General features: G+C 42.0%; 1 protein-coding gene across 5 annotated transcripts in view; it reads left to right on the top strand.

The window, feature by feature from the left end:
* Positions 1 to 22,937, top strand: part of XPO4 (exportin 4) — an 84,135-nt gene that overhangs the window by 13,740 nt on the left and 47,458 nt on the right. For 2 of the 5 annotated variants that reach the window (XM_074330130.1, XM_019715688.2), the window contains exons 2-6: positions 28 to 133; positions 5,145 to 5,286; positions 9,452 to 9,590; positions 18,601 to 18,717; positions 19,442 to 19,595. In XM_074330130.1, the coding sequence (XP_074186231.1) occupies positions 28 to 133; positions 5,145 to 5,286; positions 9,452 to 9,590; positions 18,601 to 18,717; positions 19,442 to 19,595 (658 nt within the window). Of the gene's footprint in view, positions 1 to 27; positions 134 to 4,710; positions 4,807 to 4,866; positions 5,035 to 5,144; positions 5,287 to 9,451; positions 9,591 to 18,600; positions 18,718 to 19,441; positions 19,596 to 22,937 lie in introns of those variants that run through there. The other 3 variants (XM_074330133.1, XM_074330132.1, XM_019715690.2) reach the window with 3 other exon arrangements.

Below are 22,937 nucleotides of genomic sequence, written 5' to 3'. Positions count from 1 at the left end.
TTTGTTTGTTTCGTTTTAACTGTCAAGGCACCACCTTCCATGGTCAACAATGAGCAGCGTCAACACGCAGAGCACATATTCTTATCGTTTAGGAAATCAAAATCGCCATTTGCCGTTTGCAAGCATATTCTGGGTAAGTATTCACTTTACAGACATTTCTGTGTAATCAAACCTAGTTTTTCCGTCTTCAAAGTTAGATATTTTAAATTTCATTTAAAGTAAGCAGGTTTGTACAGTTACAGGTTTTCATTAATGATCGTTCTCCTGAGTGGCTTTAAAGATGTTCCATATAGCCAGACAGAAAACTTTTCCTTTGGATTTTCCTCCCCTAAATATAGTATCCAATAACTTGTTTTATTATTAACTGTAACATGAAAGCTGTTAAGAATGGAGGAAAAAAAATCTGATTTTTTTTCAATTGTTTTCAAGTGTGATATCATTTATTATAGGAAATGTACTGTATCTTATCCCACTATTTTAAAATTAAGATTGTTTTTGGAGATTTCTACGTTTTCTTTTTTTTTCAATTGTTTTTTCCCCCCATAGTTTTTCTTTTTTTAACCATACAGTTTGTACTCAACTTGCTCAGTAAATATTTGTTTTATGTAGGTTATTACTATGTATCCTAAAATGAAGCATTGCTTTTTACTCTTGTAAAAAATGTTTTATGAGTACCTTATATGTGACATATGTACAGAAATGATCTCTTTCCAAAGATGGCATTTTCTAAGATACACATATATATAGTCTCCTGCCTCTTAGATATTTTTCAATAATAGTGAGAGAGATTCCATTGGTTATTGTTGTTTTATAACCTGATTATCATTGGCTGTTTTTCTTAATTGGAGCCATTTTTTTGTAACCTTATTTAAGGCTCTGAAAGGCTGAGGTCTCCATGACCACAGAATTGGTTAGTTGAGTGTTAGGAACTAAAATATCTGCCCTTTCATTCTTGTGCTTTTAGTAAGACTTACCCGTTAGCCACCAGTACTCGGTTTGGTCTCCAGGTTGAGATCACCTGCAGTTTAAGTTGTCTGTTACAAGTGCTCTGTGGAAGGGGTTGTGAGTGAGAATTCTTAGGTGGAGTGGCAGGAGCTGGTGTAGGGACTGTGACATTGGCTTAGGTGCCTCTTCTCACCTGTGAGGTGGAAGTAATGATGCCATTGTCCTTAATGGCTTCAGTTGTTGTGAGGTGCAAATGTAGGAACTAATAAACCACTTTGTAAACAGGTGAATGCCATGACCCCATTACCTCATTTCTCATGGTCTTTTAAAACTATGATAAGCTTCAAAACATGCTGTTTTCTGTTATCAAGAAGCTAGCAGTGGTGCAGGCGGGTCTGCCTCACTCAGGAGTTAGATCTCACCTTTAGAGGAACAGTTTCAATAACCACCTTTTAAATTCTAAATGAGGAATTTTTTAAATTGTTTTTTGAGCGGTCAGTTTTTATACTTGGGTGAATTTGTTTCTGGCATTAAGAAAATTTGTTACATTGTGGAGAGTACTTAACTTAGCGTTAAATTAAGAGAAGCAAAATTAAACATCAGGAACTTCAGTGTTACGGATTTAGGGAGGCTTGCTTCATCCTTACTGCCTGGAAATTGCTCAGCAAATAGATTTAGAAAACCATTGTGTTAAACTAGTCACCTAGTCTGGTTTTCATGGCGTTTGTAAGTCCATCAGCTAGGGCTCCCGTCCAACTGTCTATTGTAATTCAGTTGTCACCCTGTACTAGTTGGGAAGTAGTCGACCTAAGTTATAAATACTGTATCAAAGTGTATTTGTTTATGCCATTCTTTCCTTTTTTGAGTATATACATTTTATGAAGTACTGTTGCTTTGTTATGATTTGAGCTTGTTTGGAAAACTTGTTTTCTTGATAAAATTTCAAAAACCAGTATTGCTAGTTCCAGCCATGTGTTTGAAATTAGTTGGGTTTCGAAACCCTAACTGTGTAAGAGGTTGAGGGCATGTGTTATGAGCATAATGGTTGATGTACTGACCAGCCTGTGTTATGCTGATGCTGACTCTGAACTTCACAGACAATCTCTTACCTCCGTGCTCAGTTGCCACCAGCACAGAAGGTTGATTCCTCTAAGAAGACTTCTCATGCAGGTGGCAGTCAATCGCAATTCGGAATTTTCACATTCTTAGCTAGGGATTATATGTCATTTTCTAGAACGTCTGGGTAATGCATTCTAGCAAAGGGGAGACTTTCTCTCTGATGCTTCCCTTTTCTGGTCTCTTACATGTCTTCCTCCCTCACTTCTTTCTCTTCTTATCCTTTTGTTTTCCTTCTGGCTTTACTCTTTACTGTGTGCACTTTGTCACCAGAGCATTTTTGGACCCTTCACTTCCGACGTCTTTGGCACTTGCGGACATTCTCAGTTGGCAGGGTCAACTGCGTCCCCTTCTCGTTAAGGAGCTACTGCCCTGCCATGAGGGCCGGTTTGGCTCTCAGAACTAGCTTCATGGCATTCTTTTGCCTTTCTCTCAGGGAGAGACAGCTTTCTTTCGCTTCCTGTCTCAGAAGTAGACCATGCAGATGAAACAGGAGCTCCCCTGGAGGTGGTGTGACTGCAGCCATCACTCGGCGGCTCTGGGGCTTTCAGCACCTGTGTTTAAGGCAGAGGGGGGACTCCTAGCTCACAGGGAGGCTTGGCTTGCAGGGGCTTTGTTTTTCTATTAAAAGTGTTTTCTGATCAGAATGCAGTGAGTGCTTTTCCTTTCTTACTTCACTTTAACTCTTGTCTTCATGGCTCTGTGTGGTTTCAGATGGCTGACAAGATAGAAATGAGTTTTATTTGCATGATTATTAAAGAAGTTGCTGTGGTAGGAAGTGAAAGCATCCTGCTAAAGTGGTCATCTAGACAGTGCCCCAGTCTGTAGAAAATCATCCTGAAAGCATTAGAAATTCTACATGAGTGGAGTCCTCTGAAAACCTGATCATTTCTAGTATCCCTACCGCTGAGAGCAAGAGTAAGTCTCACATGTACTGCCAGGCCTGTCTCCTGCTGGCGGGCTGCTAGAGTTCCTTCAAGCATCTTGTGCACATTCATACTATGTGTGCGTGCAGTTGAAGGATAAGAGCAGTCTTCATGAAGCTGTGTAATTTATTGGGTTAGGAAATTCCCTTGTTTTAAATTTGGAATTTGGCTTTCTTTTTTCCAGATTCCTCCATTCGTAGAGACAGGTTCTTATGGGAACAGTAGTATAGACATCTTCATTTGACACCAAACAGAGGTATCTAAGGAAGAGAGTTACCTTGAAAACTATGGCATGTCTTTCACCTTCTGTAATTCCTCCCTTAGCACAGATAGAAGTCAGCATGTCCCATTGGTCCTGAAAGCCCGCAGGTACTTCTTTGGTCTTCTTGACTTTGCTGGCGTATGCACTTGGGGATAGATCAGTACTACTCAAGGGGCATAGTCAAGGGACACGGCAGCCATGGGAGCTTGACTTTCCTCTCTTACTCTCTTGCTGCACCAGTTCCTTCAACTGTAAAATGCAGGAATTGAATTACATGATCTTTGGAGTTCTGTTTCTAAAATTCTTTGAGTCCCTAAGATTTTGCTTCCTTGTTAAAAAACCATGGTTAAAGATTTCAGGTTTCTTGTCCTGGAAATTTTTACTGTTGTAATAGAATATGAAGATAGGCAAACAGCCATCATTTTCTTTCAAAAATCTCTTATTTCTAATAAGAGATTATTTGAATTACCTTTATGATTCAGGACCATATTTCTCCTTAAGTGATTTAAATAGATAAAGCTGGTTTCTGTTTCAAATACTCTTTGAATAAAACACTTATTTGTTTTTCTCCTGGAACTTTAATTAATAAGTTCACATTTTTGGAAGCTGTTGCTTTATTTACTGATTCTATTTTAAAGTTTCTAATTTTTTGTGAGTTTTGATGATCATCTCAGTTAGAATTCATGTTAAGGTAGCATGGAATAATAAAACTTAAGAAAGGTCCAAATTGGTTCCTCTTACTTGTTTTTGGTATTTTCAAAACTCCTAGGTAGCAGTCTAATGTAATAGGAATTTATGTAGTGTGTACCTTTTATGTAGGGTATAGCTAATTGTGTCAGGAGCATTTGTAAGATGTTTAAATGACCCGAGTTTGACTAGGAGAGAGAAGGATGTGCCTGAGTGTCTTCATGCTCTTCTGATAAATTCTTGAAGGTGCCATTCTGTGCCCAGGGTGAGTCTCATGGCTTTCAGATGCCCCAGTCTCGTGATCTTGGCAAATAACCTGCAGTGTGATCATACATTTTTCATGGGTTTCACATGATGGTTATTTTTAGAGCTTCAGAAAATTCCCACTTTTTCTTGACTTCATTTTGACTGTCTCTCCCTTCTGATAATGCTGTTTGGAAACCGACTGGTTTTGGTGAACAAAAGAAAATAGAAAATTAATATCAAATAGTTTTAGGTATGTTAATTTTCTATTTTTTCCCCCCTCCTGATTCAGTTTTTAGTTTCAGATACTATAACTTGCAAGTTAAGGCCGGATCTTTCTAAGTGTAGTTTTGGGATTTACTCAGTTTAATCAGTACTGCAATCAGAAAATTCAGGAGATCTTCTCACCTTGTGTAAATGTGACTCTTTTTTAAAAACATTTTGATGAAGATAACCTAGATGTGTTTGTGTTGATTTCTGAACTTGCTATTGGAGATGGGTCATCCTGTTGAAAACTTCACCCCTCCACAGACTGCAGCGTTTTAACAGCACGGCTCATCACACGTAGCAACGTTCCAGCGCAGGTTTAGCAAGGTGTCCTGAGGGCGCCACGTTGTTTTGCACAGGGTGAGGATCTCTTAGACATTTTCTGATTGCTTTATATTTTTATTTTTATTTTTTTTAAAGCTGTGTTATTTTTTAGTTCTTCATGCTTTGGAAGTAACAGTTGAAGAGAGGTGAGGAAAGTTTGTGAAAATTGTGATCGGTGATTAGCTGCCACCTGCCTGAGGTGTCTCCTGAGAGGAACTAACCTTTTTGTGGTGCTAGAGCGAGGTCACTGGATAAAAAGAGCAGGTAACCACCTTCCTCCTTGTCCGCGGAGTTCTGTTTCAAAATTAATAAGTGCAGAGTGCTCAGGGGACGGTGAGCCGCAGTCTAAAGAATGTGTCCCCTTCCGTCTGCAGAGACCAGCAAGGTGGACTACGTCCTGTTCCAGGCGGCCACAGCCATCATGGAGGCCGTGGTGCGCGAGTGGGTCCTCCTGGAGAAGGGCAGCATCGAGTCCCTGCGCACCTTCCTGCTGACCTACGTCCTGCAGAGGCCCAAGTGAGTCCACGGGCACCGGTTGCCGGCACCGGCGCGCCGGGCGCCCCCTGCTGGATGGAGGCTGCTCCTGCCTGCTCCAGTTTTAAGGGGCAGCCTTCATGGCCAAGCCCTCTGTGGGCTCGTGTTTGAAAATCCCTTACGTGCATGACGGCCGGCTTGCTGCTTCGTGAAATAATGCTTTTTATTTGAGCTGGTGGTCTGGGTTTTGTTTCTTTGAAGAGATTGCTAGAGGTTAGGTCTTTTGTCATCGTGGTTTCGTTCCGAGGATTGGGCTTGTAAATAAAAGGTGATCTTGGACTCATTTGAAAGCCTTTCTCCTCGTCCTTCCATGTGCTTGGTAAGTATCAGGAGACATTGGTGAATGTCCGGAAAAGCAGTGTGGACAAACCGGGTGTCACAGAAGTGCACGTGAAGTCAGAGGTTGTAGAGAAAAAGCACCAAATTGTTCAGCAGGCTCCTCTGGCTTGAGGAGCCAAAGGGTGGGAGTGAAGGTCTTTGTATGTCATATATACTGTGATAGTCAAACATTTTACAGGATGTGCACATTTATTACTTTATGCTTTTTTTTTAAATGTGAGGAAAATTATCAGCCTCACAACTTTTGGGAGAGATTCATTTCCTATTTTTCATTTTTAACGCCCCCCGCCCCCCAAATTCCAGGTGTTCTCCTAGGAGAAGGCAGCACACATTCCATGTGTGCTGTTTGTCTAGCTGGATACTTTTCACAAGATGTTCCTTTCCACGCTCAACGAAGGAAGTATAGTGAATCTGAAATGCTGGTGCTTAGGAATGGTGATTCATAACACATGCATAAAGCTTTAAAACAACTTGGAGCTACTGTCATACCTGTTCCTACTGACTGTTCACCACAGTCTCTGAATTTCTGACATTTAATAATGACCAGCTTGACTTTGGCACTCAGTGAAGTCCAACTGCTTTCCCTTCAGAAACACTACGTTAGCACTGCAGGGGTGATGGGTAATGAGCTCTAGATGAGTGCGTGTCGTGTGTGAGCAGAGGGAAGGCTGTTTTATTCTGGGTGTAACAGAAGGAGAAAAAAATTGCCCCAGTTTCCAACCTTTCTCTTCTCTTCATTCTGATTTTCTTTCTTTTTTTAATTAAAGTTTATTGGGGTGACAATTGTTAGTAAAGTTACATAGATTTCAGGTGTACAATTCTGTGATACAATACTGGTTTTCTGCCTTTATTTAAACTTTGTTGTTTGACGAGGCCTTTGGGTGTGGTACTCACTTGCCCTGAGCTGCTCATTTATCACAGCTTCCCCCCGGCCCCGGACCCCTGACCCCCATCACGGGAACCACTGTACTCTGGAGATCTTGGTGGACACAAGTGTGTGGCAGATTTTGACATGCATGTGCATGTGTGTGTGTGTGATCACTTGTATTCTCCAAAAAACTCTCAACCCTCCCACCCTTAAATGCTTCTTATTTTGAACAAAATACTAGGTTGATGCAAAAGTAATTGCAGTTTTTGCAATTATTTTTAACCTTTTAAACCACAATTGCTTTTGCACCAACCTAATAAAAAGCTTTCAGCGAAGTTGAAAGAATAGTACAGTCAGCATACACATGACCTTTCCCTGGTAAAGTCTCAGTTAATGTTTGTCACATTCAATTTCCCTCGTGTGTCTGTATGTCCGTGTGTGTATGTGTATATATGTGTGTGTGTGCACGTGCATGTGTGTATCAGTGTGTATATGTGTGCGTGTGTGTGCATGTTTGTGTGCGTGTGTGGATGTGTGAGTACGTGTGTGTGGATGTGTTGTATGCGTGTGTGTGTGAGTACTTGTGTGTGGATGTGTTTTGTGCGTGTGTGGATGTGTGAGTACGTGTGTGGATGTGTTGTGTGCGTGTGTGGATGTGTGAGTACGTGTATGTGGATGTGTGAGTACTTGTGTGTGGATGTGTTTGTGTGCGTGTGTGGATGTGTATGTGTGTGCATGTAGATGTGGGTGTATATGTGATGAGAGTGTGTGTGTGTATGTGGATATGTGTGTGTTTGTGTGTGTGTACGCACGCATGTGCATCTGCCCCCACCACCATGAGCATGTCTCCTAAATGCGTAGTCTCAGTACTCCTGATAGACTTGGCCTGTTTATATTATCTAATGTAACTCTGGTTCCAGTTGTCTGAGTAATGCTATTTATAGCCTTTTCCTCGTAGGTTATTTTTTTGATCCAGGATTTAACCACAGGTTACGCGTTGTATTTAGTTGTCATTCTCTTCGGTCTCCTTAATCTAGAATAGTCTTTTTTGTTTTTCACAACACAGACATTTTTATCTTGTAGAATGTCCTACAGTGTGAATTAAAGTGACAGTTTTTGGTGTATCGCGTAGGTCAAATGCTAGTTACATACTCTAGAACATGCCACATGTAATGTTGTGTACTCCCATTTTGTTTCTTTTCTGAGTTTTCCTCCTAAAGAGGGCAGAATTTGCACACACGCTGTTGTAAAGAGGCAGGCCGTATAGCAGCGGGAAAGGGACGGTGAGCCCCACCTGTGCCATTACTAACTCTGACTTTGGGCAAATTATTTAACCACTTTGTGAATTAATTTGCTAATTGTTAGAGAGAATAATATTACTTTACTCCAAAGATTGTTGTGAGGATTAAATGTATTCATTTTTGTAAAGTCTTACATAGCATAAGCACTCAATAAATGTTTGCCCTTATTATTTATTTCCTTGTCAGTAATTTATAATCCTTGTCAGGAGAGAGATTTAAAACTAGCCTTCTGTACATTCCTGGTGGTAGTGTTCAGCTTTCCATGTGTTTTCTGGTCATCAGTGTGTCCCCAAAGTACAGGAATCCGCTCCGGCAGCCCCTGCTGCCTGTAGCAGGTCCTCTATATTTGTTGGCTTAGTGTATGCTTCAGATCTGTATGGTGAAGCAGTGCTTTTCGCTTCAGCTTGACACAGGGACATGTGTGCGTTCTGCATAAATGTCTGATAAACGCCTGTTAGGTGGCCGGCAGTGTGCTTGACCTTGGTACCGCTGTGTCGGCCGGTCTGGGAGATAAAGTGTAACCCAGGTGACAGATGCCTGTGCTCTACCTGTGAGGTGGTGACCAGCTGTGTGTCGGAGGCCGTTCAGGGCCTGCTGTCTGGACAGAGTGGCAACATGGTCTTGGCAGAGGGCACAGCAGTTCAGGGGCCTGGAAGTGCGTGAGCATCGTGCCAGCAACTGAAGGAAGGACAGGGTATCTGCAGTTCTGAGTGTACGTGGAAGGGATGAGGTCAGAGAGGGGACCTTAGAAGTGGGTCACCGTATCATTTATGTCCAGATGTGTCTGGACACTTTTCCGAGTAAAAGAAAGCACTGTTAATAATTATGTTGGACGGCAGTGTCCCAGGAAAGCTGGGATGGGTCCCACTGCTTCTAAGGCATGTGGAGGAATGTGGGTTTTACCCAAGGGCCCGTGCTGGTTGTATCCTTGCAGTATTCTAGAGGCTGGGTTGGAAGTTCAGAACTGTTTTCTTCCCTCTGAAAAGTGGTGTGAACAGGCAGTGTGGTCTCTGTGCCCTGTGGTTGAATGGGCTTCGTAGAATGCCTCCGCTTAGGACCACGCTTTTGCCACCGCACTGAGGAACAGAGCTTCAGTGCGACATTTTAGACGGATGTTTTAGAATTTGCGTGTTTCCGTATGTACGTTGGATGGCTCGCATGTTGTCTTTCCACATTAAAGGGAATGGGTTTAAGATTATACTGCAGGCTGGAGACGGATAGTAGATCAGAATTTTTCTCTTAGTTGATCGAACCTTGGTGTGCTTCTTAGTGAGCTAACTTTCATCTACTGAACACTGCCCAGAGCAGCTAACATTTATACAGCATGTAGTGTGCACTGGGCACAGCTTTAAGAACATTCAATCCTTGTAACAATCCTGCTACCCCATTTCACAGGCGAGAAAACTGAGGTTCTGAGTGTTAACTCTCTCAGAACCTCAGTTTTCTCAGAACCCAGTACATAACAGGGTGTGGGTTTGCACCCAGCTCTCTCGGCCTTGAGTCTGTGTGTAACCATGGGGCCACACTGTCCTCAGAGGTAAGCAGTGTTATTAGGAGCGGCAGGCATAGTGAGAGATTCAGGAGTGCTTTTATAATAGATTTCTATAAAAATTTTTACTTTGATTTTTATGTTTTACAGTCTCCAAAAGTATGTCCGGGAACAGATTCTATTAGCAGTAGCAGTAATTGTAAAACGGGGATCACTAGATAAATCCATTGACTGCAAGAGCATATTTCATGAAGTCAGCCAGCTGATCAGCAGTGGCAATCCCGCGGTGGTAAGTGTGCTCACTATTTGTGTTTGTAAATCCTTCATGTTGTTCGGTCATGCACAAGGACCATTGCAGCAGCAGTAATGGGGATGCACACGAGAGGGAGGGCTGTGTCCTCTCGTCCTTGTCACATGTGCACACACTGTACACGTAGTATCTTCTCCTTTTCATGTGCTGCTTGTTTCCCATGTTGCCATGGTGTTCATAATCATCATTTTCAGGGTGTAAAATATTAGGAGCTAATAAGCTGCAATATTCTTAGCCATTTCCCATCTGTTGTACATTTTCCTCCATTTTCAATAAGCTTTTGACAGCTACTAGTGATAATAGAAACGTTTGGATCAAACATAAAATGCTATCTGACGTAACAGGTTATTAAACGTTGCTGTACCGACAGATGTGCTGTGTATAGTACACTGTGACTTCCAGGTGTTCCTGTCACCTGGCCAAATTGGAGAGCCTTGTTCTTGACTGAATTACTCTGAGGAGCCGATTGTTTTCTCCCCTCTCAGTCTCCCTCCGGGAACTCTTCATGCCTGCAGAGTGACTGTTTGGTTGTCACGACTCTGTCACAGGCAGGAGGAATGGGAGTTGGTGTTAGTGAGCAGCTGTGAAGCTTGGTTAGAACTGTTGACTTATCAGCTGTGTCTAACTCATGTGGAATTGGGATGGGTAATAATCCCAATGATTCAAATGTGAACTGTTAGAAAGCTGCCTGGGTGAGGCTTGCAGCTTATAGCCCTTTATGATTACTGACGTGGTTAGCCGTCCCCCCACGACTGAGCAGGATTTAGTCATTTTGCCTATGGCCTGAGGTTAGGAAGTGGCGGTTCCCTTCAGGAGGGCCGCACACTGTCCCTCCCTTCCCAGTGTCCTGGGCCTCTTCCCCTCCCGCCCCGCCACCCCCCCAACTGTGCCCAGGTGGGGGCTCACCCCTCTGCCCCACCATGTCCTCTGCAGGGTCTCGGCTGAAGGAGGATTGAAGCAGGTGTCAGGATGGGGAGCTCCCTGTACACACCGGAGGAATTTTGGTTTTCCTTTGGAGCCCACTAGTGTTCCTGGGTTTGTTGTTTGGAAGTAGAGGCAGGCGTTACTGCTCCCACTTGCAGCATGCGCTTGGCTGAGTTGTGATGCTCGTGTGCCCGTGAACTGCCACCAGTCGGGACTCACAGTACTTGTGTCCTGATTTCTGTGCCATGTTGACGGCATGTTCTTGAGGTGCAGACTCACGTGTAATGTGTCTGGGCTCCTGTGCGGCCACGGGTGGCTGCTGAGCATTTGAGATGTGGCTGGGTGTGACTGAGGAACTCAGCTTTCAATTTGAGTTAATCGTAGTTAATTTACATTCAGATAGCTACATGTAGCTAGCTAGTGACAGCCGTATTGAACAGTGTAGTTCTAGAGACTTGGATGATCCAAAGGTCTAATGATATGTCCTCTCTCCTGATCTTAGTATTATAAAATGTATTTGTTTGTGTAAAACCAGTAACTTCAAAAATGTGCATATTTGAATCACTACATTCTGTGAGTCATTTGGCTTATTTTATATGGTGAGAACCTTTCTTGCGAGTAGTCCCCAGCAAAGGTTCCGTTTACTATTTCTGAGGTAAAGGAATTGGTCGTGGCACTCTGGGGGCTTCTCCCAGACGTGGGCCCCTCTCTGAGAAGGGCTGTGCTCTGGGTTGCCACTGCGGTCCCTCAGGGTTGCCCCCCTTCGTTGTGTAGCCGGGATCTTGTTACTTGGCGGGGAGCTCGTTCTGATGGCCTGTGTGCAGTCCAGGGGTGGCCATCCCTGAGGGTCTCTGGAAAAACCAAGGGTGGAGCTAACTAGCCAGAGCTCCCAGGGGACAGGTTTGGAACTGAGGCTGCTGCTTGGGAGTGTTATCCTAGCCCCCCCGCTCTGCGTCCCTCACCTCCATGTTCCAGATTCTACTTGAGGACGTATTGTTTCATGGGACAGTCACAGTGAAGGAGTCCAGCTAATGGAGACTGACCAGGATTTAAACTTGAGGAGCGTAACCACTAACCCTGGCGTCCTGATGCTTATGACTCTAATGCCTGTCCCTCGTTAGGTTGGCCGTCACATCGGCTGGAATTTCAGTGTGAAGATTGAATTTCTGTGCCCGTCGTCACCTCCCACATAGCTTCTAGGCACCTTGTGTCTCTGAGAAATGAGCACACGCCAGGAGTTGTGCCCCACTTCCTCTCCCCTGGGGCCGTCTGACCCACCACAGGAAGTCCCAGTGCAGCCGGCAATTGGCCTTTTCTGAGTCCCTGAAATAACCGATTTTCCGAGAACGATTGGAATACATGTACCCATTAGGGAAGATTTAGCTGTATTCACAGTGTATACGCTTTGAAAATAGTGGATAAATTTAATATCCTCTTGAAATACTCCAAAAAAAGATTTTTTTTTTAAAGTTGAATTTCTACTAACAGAGTTAAGAACTTTTTACAGCAGTAGGAAGTCAGTGGTGGGAGGTAGAATTTAATCTCAAGATTGCAGGGTGAATTTATTCTGGCGACCACACTGAAAACATTAAGCTTAAAAAGTCCTACATTTATGTGGCAAGGTCAGTGGCCACCGCAGGGCCGTCCCTGTTGGCCCTTGCCTGGCAGGTCAGAAACACGAGCTTGCAGACCAGTAAAGCATTTCAGTACATCTTCCTTTCTCTCCCTCTCGAACTGTTAAGAGTTTGTGAGAATGGTTTAAGAACTTGCTTAAGGTTTTCTTAGTCTCAGAGGCGTGATCAGCAGCAGAAGAGAGGTTTGAACTTTGATAAGAAAGTAGAGTGATAAAAGGAGAACATTGCTACAAAGGCTAGCAGCTGCCTTTGTAAGGTTGAGTGTAAGAACTATTTGAAAAGAAGAGATAATTGAATGTTTTCTGTGGATGGAAGAAAGCGTTGACCTCGTAAGTTAAGTTAGGTGTCTAAGCTCCATGGGCCGGAGCTGCATGGCGTCTGGCTTTCTCTCTTCCCTCTCTGTGGTGGCCTTTCCCCTTGTACAAGTCTAATTCCCACACTTAGATGAATTTCGGGGCAGTAGGATCGTACAATGCGTTTTTTGGTTGTGGAGTCACACGTAGGGCTGCCTGGCAGAAGACGGCAGCGCTCAGAGCCTTCACTGGGCCTCAGCACATGTCCTGCCTGGCGGGCCCCACCCCTCATCCACTCTGGGGCATGAGCACTGTTAAATCATCCCCTTTTCTATCCAGTAATATTTTAAGTGTTGAAAGCAGAAAGGAAGTATTTATGCTATTATCCATGAGTGAAAATTGGTTGTGTGTTAAGAAAAAGAAAACAGGAGACTAACGTATCAGCTCTCCTTTAAATGCCTTAAAGGATTATTTTATAGCCTTGGTTCTCTGCAGATGGTTCTTTGGGAAAATGTCTAGTTCATACATATTTGCTAAGGAGATGATGTTTCTTAGACACAGTACAGTTGCCCATGTGCTGTAACAGACTCTTAGTTAATCTCATACAGTCAGCGAATGCTGTGCTGCTTCCTGTCAGTCTTTGTGGTGGGCTCTTTTCCTCCTGTGGCTACAAAGATTGCTGACGTAACTTCATCCCAGTTTGCAAGTGTCAGAAGTACTGTCTGCTCACTCGGAAGGGATAGATATGGAGACTTTACCTCCTACAGAGAGCAGTTCCATTTTTTAGATTGTAAATTAATGTTTAAGCTCACTTTTTCATCCATGTTTGTTTTACTTCCTCTGGAAGTGGTAGGTGTACATGAAATTGCTTTTAAAGCTGCTTCGTTTAGCATTTACACCTTCTTCCTTCCTCTGTGCTGCTTGAGAGAGAGAGAGAAGTGGGTGGGAAGTTCACCGTCCACAGCAGTGCCGCCCTGGGCCTGCCGGCCAGCTTAATCTCTCTTCTCACAGGTCTCATTGATGTTTGCTGAGGGGCAGCTGGGCGTCTGCTTTATATACAGCGACCTTTCATAAAGTTTATTCTTGGTAATAAAGCTCCCGGGGTAAGAGCCAGGCTATTATGAGACAAGCCTCTCTTTGGACAAGAGTGTTTTGTCAGCTGGAGTTAGTGCTTCAGTATCTCGTGCTTGTGACAGTGAGCTGGTGAGTAGGGCAGGCTATTTCTGAGGGGTTTTCACTGTCATGAAATCAATGGCTTTTACTAGAAGTGAGAATGCTGCCATGAGACTTGAATGCAAAGACACCAGTTACTTGGTTGTTAGAGGGTTACCTTGTGAATTTTCAATACTTCAGTGAAAGAACAGATTAGATGATTTCATAACCTTGAGGCCTCATTGAATTTCTTCTGCTTGTTTCATACATTTACGTTTTCTTTTTGAAATTTATCAGCTGTGAAGAACATAGGAAATACATTGTGTGTTCATTTTCCACTTGCCCTTGTGTTGCTGCAGTGTTAGGTGTAGAAGTAACGTTGACCCATTAATCTAGGTAACATTTACTGAGCATCTGCTCTGTACATCAGTGGTGCTTCACTTCTGGCTTTCTTTTATTAACCGATAACTTACCTTGTGATTTTAATTTGGTGGAATGTAGATAACAGTCAAGAACCAGGAAAGCCAAAGTGGGTGGTAAATTTTTGTGATGCTTATAAAAAGTACTGTTGCCACGTTACCTTAGGGGCGCCTGCCACATCTGCAGGGTACTTTACCTGCATGTTGTAATTGGAATATTCACACAGTCATGGGCGCTAGGTAGGGCAGAGGGTGGTAACCCTTTTTGTAGATGAGAAAACTGAGGCCAAGACAGCTGAAAGGATTTGCCCTCCGTTACTTGAAGTTGTGACTCTTGGACTGTTAGAACCCAGATTTTTCTGGCTTCGTTGTCTAGACAGTGAGATTCTTGTACTGGACTCTGGAAAGAGTCCCAACGTGTTTTTATTTAGAATTTATTTTGGTTACAGTTTTAATGCATTTTATTATTTGGTTTCTAAGTTGTTGGAAATGAAAATGATCACTTTAGAATGGCTCATTAGTACTGGCCACGTTGCCAAGCAGAGTGTGACACCAAGCAAGGATGCCTGAGGAAAGTCGGGGCAGCTCAGATCAGAGCGCTCAAGGTGTGTCCAGCCCGCATGCTGCGTGGGGTCCAGGTGCTCACATCGCACGGTCCATGGCGACTGCTGTAGAAACTTTTCCTTGGGAAACACTTACATAAAGGCAGTTTCATGAAAACTGTCTGCTGCACGTGGGCAGGTGTTCACTTAGTTCTTCTTGACCGTGGACAATGAAGCACTGCTGTGAGTCTCAGACTTTACTGATGGTGCTTTACACCAGTCGTCCCTTCCACCAGCGTGGCGGTCCCTCCGTCTCCTGCCTGCGGTCCATCAGCTTTGATGTGATTTCACTGAAACTCACCACTGACTTATGCATGCACAGCAGCGCTTGTTTCTGACCCTCTTGAGTATCAGTCACTACCTCTAGTAGGGAAACGACACCTGCCCTGACTGTGACAGGCACAGAGTCAGCGCCTGAAGGTACTGGTCATGAGGGTCAGAGGGCAGCACTTGGGGTGACCATCGAGACCTGAAAGTCTGCAGCAAGCCCCCAGGAGCCTTGTACGGGGTCAGAAAATCAGGAACTTGAGCTTTCAGAGGCAGACCTGGAGCCTCCCCCGCTCTCCTTCTGTCCCGAGAAGGAACTGTCCTCTTGTCTCTCAGCATTGCAGTTTTGGCTCGCTGCCCAGCTGCCTTCCGTGTAAGCAGTGCACTTCCCGGGAGAGGAATCTGATTTTAGTGAGGTTTAATTGGTAATTAGATACTGAACATGAGTGAACACATTGGGAAATGGGGCCTAGACGCATTGCGATGTGTTGAACTCTTTTACGGAGAGATAGAGAGACTCTAGATGTATGCAGAGGTGCATGTCTCTCTTAATGTACAATCGCTAAATTATTCATTATTCTCCAGGAGTTCTATGAATTTGGCACCTTTGAGCCATCGCAGTGTGTGGAGTGTAGTTAATGTTTACGGTGCTCTTCTCAGGTCCGCACACGGCTTCCACCGTAAGGAGCAGCTAAACCAGGCGGCATCTGTTAGTGATGAGAATATCACACTGACTTTGTTCTTTGAGAGCTGGTAATTCTAAGTACTACCTCTAACCATGCTGCATAGTTTATTTTTATGTATCTTTGAAGTCTTTGAGTGCTAAATTTGAAAAGAATACACTTACTTTAAAAAGTTTGTGGTTTTATTTCGTAAGTGTAAAGTGGAAGAAGGACAATACAAAGCAATACCATGTTTCCCCAAAAATAAGACCTCGCTGTACAATTAGCTCTAATGCGTCTTTTGGAGCAAAAATTAATATAAGACCTGGTATTATATCGTATCATATCGTATCATGTCATGTCATGTCATGTCATGTCATGTCATGTCATGTCATATTATATAAGACCAGGTGTTATTTTACTGTAAGTAAAATAAGACCGGGTCTTATATTAATTTTTGCTCCAAAAGACGCATTAGAGCTGATGGTCCGACGAGGTTAGGTCTTATTTTCAGGGAAACGGTACATCTGGGTTGATGGTAACGGTGTGTAAACAATGACACCTGTGTGCTAACAAATTGGGAAGCTGGGAACAAATGTTACAGTAATAACCTCTGGATGGTAGGGCAGTGCAGTTTGATTTCCTTTGTGCTTTTCCGTACCTACTAGTTTTTTTTTTAAGATAAAGATGTTATTTTTGTAAGAAGAAAACATTTTTAAAAGCAAGATATTCTTACATTCAAAGAGCTACGTCTATAATAAGAATGTATTGTGTTTCAGTGTCCTGTGCTAGGAATGTACTTTCTTTTCTGGGTGAATTAGCACTTCCTTAGTGTGAAAGGCTGCTGTTCTGCAGGGATGTCTTTACTGCTGCATCTCAAAAGCAATCCCATTCCACTGAGGGCTCCTTGTATGTCTGATGAAGCTTTGGTGCAAGGAGACACTTCCTGTAAAGCTCTTCCCTTTTCTGAGCAGTCTTAAACTCAGAACAGTTCTTGCTCTCATTGCTCCTGCCTCTTCCCTTCACTCATCTTTTAGGGTCTTGACCACAAACACATGCATGTAATCTTAGGAAATGTTTATTTCACACAAAAGTAAAGGTTTGTTATAAATACTTGTTTCCAAACTAAAAGTTTGAATATGGTCATAGTTTAAAAATCATGCCATTTTGTGGTGAATATAGTTTGACACTATTTGTGCAAGTTGTAAATTACTTGTGCAAAATTATAATTTCATTTGTAAGAGTGATACGTTTGTGTTTAATGGGTACTTCTGGGTTTATAATGTTCCATTCAGTGAGGTCTTACTTAGAAAGAATAGGAGAAAAGCTAAGGCTAAAAGATGTAAAAATAGAGGATACTGAAAATTGTTTTCAGAATCATAGGATCTTTTGTTAGATCTTTGTGAGTTGACTTTTCCCTTTGAATTTTATTAATTTGAATGTAATGCCTACTTTCCCCACCAAAGCCTAGCTGTATTTAAAAACTATGTTCCTAGTTGATCCCAGTGTTACTTAAATAGATTTGTGAAGTTTTGGTTGCTGGCACTTTGACCATAAAAGTAAGCCGTTTTTAACTACATTTTTGTTAACTGAGAAAATGAAGGCATAGAACTTGATCAGTTTCCGAGACCCCTTTCAACTGTGAAATGGAGGGAGCTGTGTCCTGTGGAACAGGCTTGTTCGCACCTGCATCCTTATACCAGTGTCTTCCTCGGGCTGTGCAAAGGCAGTTGAACTTGTACACTTTTCTGGATGATTTGGGGAAGGGGACAGTTTTATTTAAAAATGTATATTTTGAGGTAGATTGCAAAGTGTGTATGTATTTAAGCTAGCCCCAGCGCAGTCAGAGGACTTTCATCCTTGTTGAAGCAGCTGGTCTGAACCCCAGGTTCCTGGGCAGTGTTCCTGTATCCTCTGCTGTTGGGGCTTCCTGTGGAGGGAAAGGCCCAGAAACCGCTCTAATGTACGTGCTCGTGTGCTGTCTATAAATATCAGCTATACAGCATGCTTACTTTAGTTGAGATGAGGAGGCAAGTAGGAATTTAATTCTTTTTTTATATTTTTTAGAGGAAAATTTCAGACATATGCAAAAATAGACAAATAGCATATTGGTCACCCATGTGATCATCATTCAGCTTCAACAAATGCCGACAACTCATGCCAATCTTTAGGAATTTAATTTTATGTATATTGGCTAAGATTTGCCAAGATAAGCATCTGTAAGGTCAAGGTACTGACATCAGAAGCATTTCTGAACAAAGATGTGGCAGTTGGTGGGTGGGATGACTGTTCAGCTGTTGTATAAGCTCGCATAAATAGTATCGTCTTGACTTTAATCTTTGGTTGTGCAGAGGTGGTGAGCAGATTTCTGTTTAACCCCTGGAAAGGGGCCAGAATAATTTGTAACCCTCCATCTTGGCACCTTGACTCTAAATGATCTGTGAATAAAGCATGGGGTTGGTGTTAGGAGCCTGCTGCAGAGAGCCATTGAGAAGGAAACCTCCTTTTCAATTAAAAAAACTTTTGTGTATTACCTGCGTAGTATTTTAGAGACTATAAACTCTTTCACTTTTTATCTGTTTGGAAATGCATTTTACAGTCATCGAAACATAGAGTCGGGCAAACTGGGTTCTTCTCTGCTGGCCTTAAGTACTTAAGGTCTCTGACTCTCACCTCTGTCAGTCAGGTGGGGGTGTGAATTATTAATAAATGAGATCATACATTCAACACTGATTACCTTAAAATATCACTTGCACTCGCGATCACGTTAGGAGTGTATCCTGAGTTCAAGGCTTACACGGATTTGGGTAACTGGAGTGGAGGAAGTGCTATAAGCAATTACTGGGCCACTTAGAAAGGAGAGCCAATTGTTATTTTGTCGTAGCTGAGTTTTTGACTGATAGGTACCAGATCTAAAAATATAATGGAAGATCTAAAGATTGAACTGTTTCATTATGTTAGAAACAAATGTGGTATTGAAACAAAGCATTGGAAAAAAATAATGCCTCACTATTATTTCTTCTCCAATAATTACAGCAAACTCTGGCTTGTTCTATTCTAACTGCATTATTGAGTGAATTCTCAAGTTCAAGTAAAACTAGCAACATTGGACTGAGTATGGAATTCCATGGTAACTGCAAAAGAGTTTTTCAGGTATTGGCATTTTTGTTTTTATGTTTTAAGAATTAGGTGGTTCACTTTTTATATAATCTGTCCCTCAGGCAATGAGGACATTTAGTTTATCTGGTTGAATGATAGCGCGCCTGAAGATCTGTGCTGTGATTTTGTGGGAAATAACAAAGTGACAGGTTTTGTGAACATAGTTGACAATTTAAAATTACTTGTTTAATTCTAGTCTTCAAGCAAAACAAAAAGGAAATACCATTCTAAAGATCCTTAGTTTATTTATTTTGTTCTTACCGTGTTTAGATGTAACACTTCAATTGGTGGGACTCTGCTGTCCTTAAAAATAGGCCTGGCAGCGTGCCCACAAGGGCTGTGTATTTCAGTGTTATTGCAGATGGTGTGGGCTCTTTGTCTTGTATGTATTGTTTGGCTCTGAAGTGAAGTTATGTGAAGGCACTGGCTTAAATCCGAGGGCCCTGCACTAAAGCAACTGAGCCCTCCGGCTCTGCGTAGTCGTCAGTCTTCTCCACAAGTGGCATTTCTATGACAGTGACTGTATTCAAAGCGATGCCTCTCGGAAGCTCCCTGTGATGTCATTATGAGCAGGCCTGAAAATGGAAAACATTCCTGAAAAAATAGTGTTTTCCATTGGAAGTGTTAAGGTGCTTGTTGTTTTGTTTTATGGTTCTCAAAGGGAACACATTTTTAATAAGCTTTTGACCCAGAAGTCTCTGTGGTCCACTTCCTGCAGGAGGAAGACCTTCGCCAGATCTTCGTGCTCACGGTCGGGGTCCTGCAGGAGTTCAGCAGGCGGGACAACCTCAGCGCTCAGATGTCGTCGGTATTTCAGCGTTACCTTGCGCTTGCCAACCAGGTCCTCAGCTGGAACTTTCTTCCTCCAAATTATATCCTTTGACAACTGAATAGCGTCTGTGGTAATTTTCATAATGACTTAATTATAGCTGAAAGTACTTTATCTCTGAGGTTTGTAAAACACTGTTGAAAGAAAATAAGTCTCTTGGAAATGGCATTTAACTTCTATTATAAGACAGCACCGTGGACTTAGAAGATTTAAAATTGTGCAGAACTTTGTAGGGGAGGGCTAGGTGAATGGAAACACAAAGGGTTGCGGGGAGGTGGTCCTGGGACTGGCTCACTGAGGAGCAGCCACAATCCTTAGGGACGAGGACAGAGGTGGGCAGTGCATTCCCATCAGCTGCTGGATTGCGTTCTCCAGGTAGTGGAAATAATTGGATTTCTGGACTGCCTTTCCTCAAGGCCAGTTTGGCGTCCTCTGACTCTCTTGCTCTTCATGGATGATGATATGTTCAAGTGTCGGTAACTAGGTAGTACGAAATAAAAAAGTATGAAATAAAAATACGAAAATTGCATTTCTAGCAGATTATTAGTCATACAGAAGAATTTAAATGAATTATACTATAGCAAAAAATACCTGCTTTTCTAGCATTGGCTACAGTGCAGAAACTTTGTTTTAGAAAGCAGCTCCTTAAAGTTCCTGATTTGCTCTCCTAGGCCCTTGGCTGCCTGTGATAGACTGAATGCAGTGCCACGTCTCACGGCCCAGGTGTCATGTTGCGCCCCACTTGTCTGGGTTGGGGTCTCAGGATCCTAGGCACACCACTTCACCTCTCTGGGTTGCACTTTTCCAAATGGAGAATGGGGTGTGGATTGTTACATGGGTTACATAAATGAAACAATAATTCAAAACTCTCAGGAGTTACCTGCTATTTGTTGAGCTCTTACTAGTCTCCTTGAGTAAAGAAGTAGAGCAGCTAGCTACCTGCGTATGCTCTTGTTCTTGATCTGACATACTCCTCACAGCACAGGAAGTTATAGGGAATTTATCCTGTTCTAGATGTCTTTAATCAATCCTTCCTTGGGGTCTGGTATGGGGGAGTCTACTTAGGTTTAGAAAAAGACAGATGATAAGCAAACAGGAAGTAGCTCTTCAGCCGTCCCAGAGATTTAGGAGGGACTCACCTTTATTCCAGCAGGGCCAAGAGCTGCTGTGTTAGGTGCATACAAATGAGCGTATCATTTGTGGCTGCTACAATTGTAGGATTTTAAGGGGGCGGCATGTAATGTTTTCTTCTGTCTTCAAGTTAATGCATTCATGTAATAGAAACTTAACTGTAAAATATTGGATCGTTGGTGAATCTTTTACTCAAACCCCGAGTTCTCTGGTCATGGTGAGCTGCTGCTTTGTGGGGCAAAGCTTTCCGGAGACCACTTTCTCCTTTTATCCCTATTCTCTAAGCTTTCCTCTAACAATCAGTTCTGTATCATATATATAAATATATATATATATATATATATATATATATATATATATATATATATATATATTTGGTTATTAAGAAATGCATATTTTCTTAGGTGTGCTTTAAAAAAAATTTCCCCTTTAAGTGTTGCAGTATAATTTTTGCTCTAATGTTTGTTAGTTTAAAAAAAATATGTTGAAAAACTTTGAGACAGATTTAAAAAGTAGCAGGACATATGGAGCTATCAAAATGAATTATATATGTAAGGAAAATCAAAAGCCACACTGCATATATATTGTAGCCAATTTTAAAGTCTGTTTTAGGGGAAAATGTACTTGGCTGAAGTGACTATTTTGTAAATGGAAGCAGTGCTCTGGGAGTGTGGAAACAAAGTTTGTTGAAAGATACACACTCATAAAATATTTTTACAAAGTATTTAGATAAGCTTTGGAAAACTTGTCATCTCAGAATGATGAGCACGGCTACAATGTTGCCAAAGGAAATAACTCGGTGTTTAAAGAAAAGTAGCTCTTGACCTTGATTCTGCTTCATGGCAGACATGTGAGTTCCTGTGTGACTGTAGGGTTGTGTAGGGTTGTGTAGCAGCTGTTTATTGGGTCACCAAACTATACTTCCTTAAGTGGAAAGAATATGGCAGTGGAATTAAACTAAGCCTCATTTTCAGGGCCAGTTAAGGAAATTAGTCTCAAAAATCCCAGTTTTGACATTTCTGATTTTGGCAATTACTTGAGATCTATTCAATCAGTGGGGAGATAATTGAATAATTATTTAGCTTTATAGCTTGAAAAGGGTCTAATGATGAAATTTAACTTAGTTAAGATATATTAAGTTGATGGCTGTTTAAAAAATGATTTGCCTTTTAGGATAGATGAATAGCAAGTAGATCTTATAAAATGTGTTGTATGTTTCGTATCAATTTTATATATATAAAATGTATGTATTTAAAAAAAATTTAATTTTTTAAAAATTTTATTGGGGATTATTGGGGAACAGTGTGTTTCTCCAGGGCCGGTCAGCTCCAAGTCGCTGTCCTTCAGTCTAATGGAGGGCGCAGCTCAGCTCCAAATCCAGTTGCCGTTTTCAGTCTTTAGTTTCAGGGGCGCAGCCCACCATCCCATGCAGGAATTGAACCAGCAAACTTGTTGAGAGCTTGCGCTCTAACCAACTGAGCCATCCGGCCGCCCCTTGTATCAAATACATTTCATCATTTAGAATGGCATCATGTTAAATGAGGCTGTGTTAAATTAATATCAATCCTTATTCATAGTTTTTGTAATTTGTTTTATATCTTTTTATTTTGATATCATTTTAAACACACAGAAATACAAGAGTAGTTCATAGAATTGCCATATACCCTTACCAAGATTCATCAATATTTTACATTTTGTCCCATTTATTTTTCTTCCCCTATACATGCACACACACGTACACGTGTCATTTGCATACTTGTAGGTATATATTTAAATACATTCTTCTTGCTGAACAATTTGAGAGCAGTTGGAGACATTATACCCATTTACTTCCTAGTATTTCCCTGTATGTTTTCCTGTGATCAAGAATTTTGAAATGGCGCTGTGGTTCTTATATGAGAATGTCTTACAAAACTATAGTACAGAAATTTAATGTTGATACAGTATTATCTGATCTGTAGTCCGTATTCAAGTTTTGTCAGTTGGCCCAATAATAGCCTGTGTAGCTCCTTTCAGTTCGTTGTACTTAGTCGTCCTAAGTCGTCTTTGATCTGGAGCAGCTCCTCAGCTTTTCTTTGTCTTCCATGAATTTGACATATTTGAAGTGTATAAGTTAATACCTTTTAAAATGTCCCCAAATTTGGGTCTGTGTGGTGTTTCCTCGTGATTAGATTTACGACTCACATTTTATAGGAATACCCTAGTGGTGACGTGTGCTGTACAACAGGGGCACGTGGTGTCAGCCTGTCCCACG

The sequence above is a fragment of the Rhinolophus sinicus genome, linkage group LG04 (assembly GCF_036562045.2).
Source record: "Rhinolophus sinicus isolate RSC01 linkage group LG04, ASM3656204v1, whole genome shotgun sequence".
Lineage (NCBI taxonomy): Eukaryota > Metazoa > Chordata > Mammalia > Chiroptera > Rhinolophidae > Rhinolophus > Rhinolophus sinicus.
This window is presented reverse-complemented; position numbering and strand designations above follow the sequence as displayed.